General features: G+C 50.9%; 1 protein-coding gene across 1 annotated transcript in view; it reads right to left on the reverse strand.

Annotated features, from left to right (window-relative positions):
• The window catches only part of LOC106809965, a 2,860-nt gene extending 907 nt beyond the window's left edge, over positions 1-1,953 (reverse strand). Inside the window, exons 1-3 of the mRNA XM_014813206.1 lie at positions 1,814-1,953; positions 1,089-1,195; positions 694-832 (exon numbers count right to left, since the gene is read on the reverse strand). Of these exons, the coding sequence (XP_014668692.1) occupies positions 694-832; positions 1,089-1,195; positions 1,814-1,944 (377 nt within the window). The 5' untranslated portion in view covers positions 1,945-1,953. The remainder of the gene's footprint in view (positions 1-693; positions 833-1,088; positions 1,196-1,813) is intronic.
• Between the last annotated feature and the right edge of the window lie 282 nt (positions 1,954-2,235).

Here is a 2,235-nt window from a genome sequence, read left to right on the forward strand (position 1 = left end):
GATTACGTGTGTCTCTCACACGCACATACACACAGATACAAAAGCACGCACACACACACACACACACACACACAGATACACAAATACGCACGCACACACAGATACACGAGCACGCGCGCGCGCACACACATACACAAGCACGCACGCACACACAGATATACGAGCGCGCACGCACACACAGATACACGAGCACGCACGCACACACAGATACGCGAGCCTGCACGCACACACATACACGAGCACGCACGCACACACATACACGAGCCCGCACGCACACACAGATATACGCACGCACGCACACCACATATACGAGCGCGCACGCACACACAGATACACGAGCACGCGCGCGCGCGCACACACAAGATACACGAGCACAGCCGCGCGCGCGCGCACACACACACACACACACAGATACACGAGTACGCACGCACACACATACACACACGCACGCACACACGCACGCACGCACGCACAATGCATCCGGTGGAGAGAGAGAGAGAGAGAGAGGGAGAGGGAGAGAGGAGGTGGGAGAGGTAAAGAGAGAGAGTAAGAGGGGAGAGAGAAAGCGAGAGAGAGAGAATGAGATCAAAAGAGAGAGAGAAAGAGATCAAGAGAGAGAGAAAGAAATGGGAGAGGGAAGAAACAGGTCGATGTCACCCCTCCCCCCTCGTGTCACCCCCGCGCACCACTCACCTGCGCTTGAACAGGTAGATGACTCCAAACATAAGGATGGCGATGCCGCTGATGCCAAGGATGTTGGCGATGACGATGGCAACGTCGCAGCTCACTCCCAGCTGCGCGCGAAACCGCTCGATGTTACACACCTCCGCGTCTGTAAAAAAACGTGCGCAAAACAAGTGAGCATTCGCCTGCACGACAACGTCAATGGCTGTGCGGCCGAAACGCACACCTCCACGACCGAGATGCCTGCAAAACAAGTGAGCGTACTTCTGCGACGACGTCACGCGACACGTCCAAAACGTGCTAAGCAAGTCAGCAGCTGTTCACGACGATGTTGCGCTGACTCCGAATCGGAAACGCGCCGAACAAGTGAGCGTCCTTCCGCGTCTGAAACAGCGTGTTCGTACCTGGGATGCCGTCAGTGGGCACAGAGCCATCTGGTGTCAGCCATCGGACACTCTCATTGGTCTTTTCCAGCGTGCCATTCTTACTGCCATCTTTCTGCATCTGATACCTGGAAGACAAGCGAACATCGTAACACGCGGCGACCGTCGCAGGACAGTGGCGCCACCTTCGTCGTCGTTCAAACGAGCGATGTAGTAGGCTGCGAAGATTAGTGCGAGAAAGCGCGTCAACCTGCCTCTATAGACAACTGCTGTATATATTTTATATTATTGTTTTATATATGTTATATATTAAACAACTGCCATTGCATCTGGCTAATCATTTGCTTGTGAATCCATTCGTATCCCAAAACATCAATGGTAAAGTGGAATTAATTTGCTTATGTCATTTTTATGGTCAGACACTAGCCTAGAACTAGTTCTTTTTCTCCTCTGCAGCTCACTTTCAACAGCTCAAACTTCAGATTCAATTTAAGCAACGTTTAAAATCTCATTAATATTATTTATACTATCATTTATATTTCATCATCATATATTTATTTTAATCCGATATTTAAAATCCTATTGAAGAATAAAAAGTTCAAGACTATTATTTTTTTTACAGTTCAGGTTTACCACGGCGGTATAATTACCATTACTGTCCTTATTACCACAATCACGACAGGAAATGCTGCGTACGTTACTACGTGCGTCGGACACTAGGTGGCGCTACGTGAGGCGCGACGTACCTGCGGACGACGTTGAAGGAGTCGTTTTTCGGCCACACCTGGATGACCTCGATCTTACCGATGCGATTTGGACCGTCGAAGAGAACGTGGCCGGACACACCGGGAAAATCCGTCGCCTGCAGATGCTTCATGTACTTCCTACGATGAAACAATAGATGTGAGCGTGATAGAGAGAGAAGGAAGGGAGGGAGGGAGGGAGGAAGGAGGGAGAGAGAGGGAGGAAGGAAGGGGAGGGAGGAAGAAATGGGAGGGAGGGAGAGGGAGGAAGGGAGGGTGCAGGAAGGGATAAAGAGAGGGAGGCACTGTGGGAGGGAGGAAGAGAAGCAGTGAAGGAGAAGAGAGAGAGAGAGAGAGAGAAAGACAGAGAGAGAGAGAGAGAGAGAGCGAAAGAGTGAGCGAGAGAGTGAGAGAGAGACAGAGAC

The sequence above is a fragment of the Priapulus caudatus genome, unplaced genomic scaffold, assembly GCF_000485595.1.
Source record: "Priapulus caudatus unplaced genomic scaffold, Priapulus_caudatus-5.0.1 Scaffold400, whole genome shotgun sequence".
NCBI classification, from domain to species: Eukaryota; Metazoa; Priapulida; class Priapulimorpha; order Priapulimorphida; family Priapulidae; genus Priapulus; species Priapulus caudatus.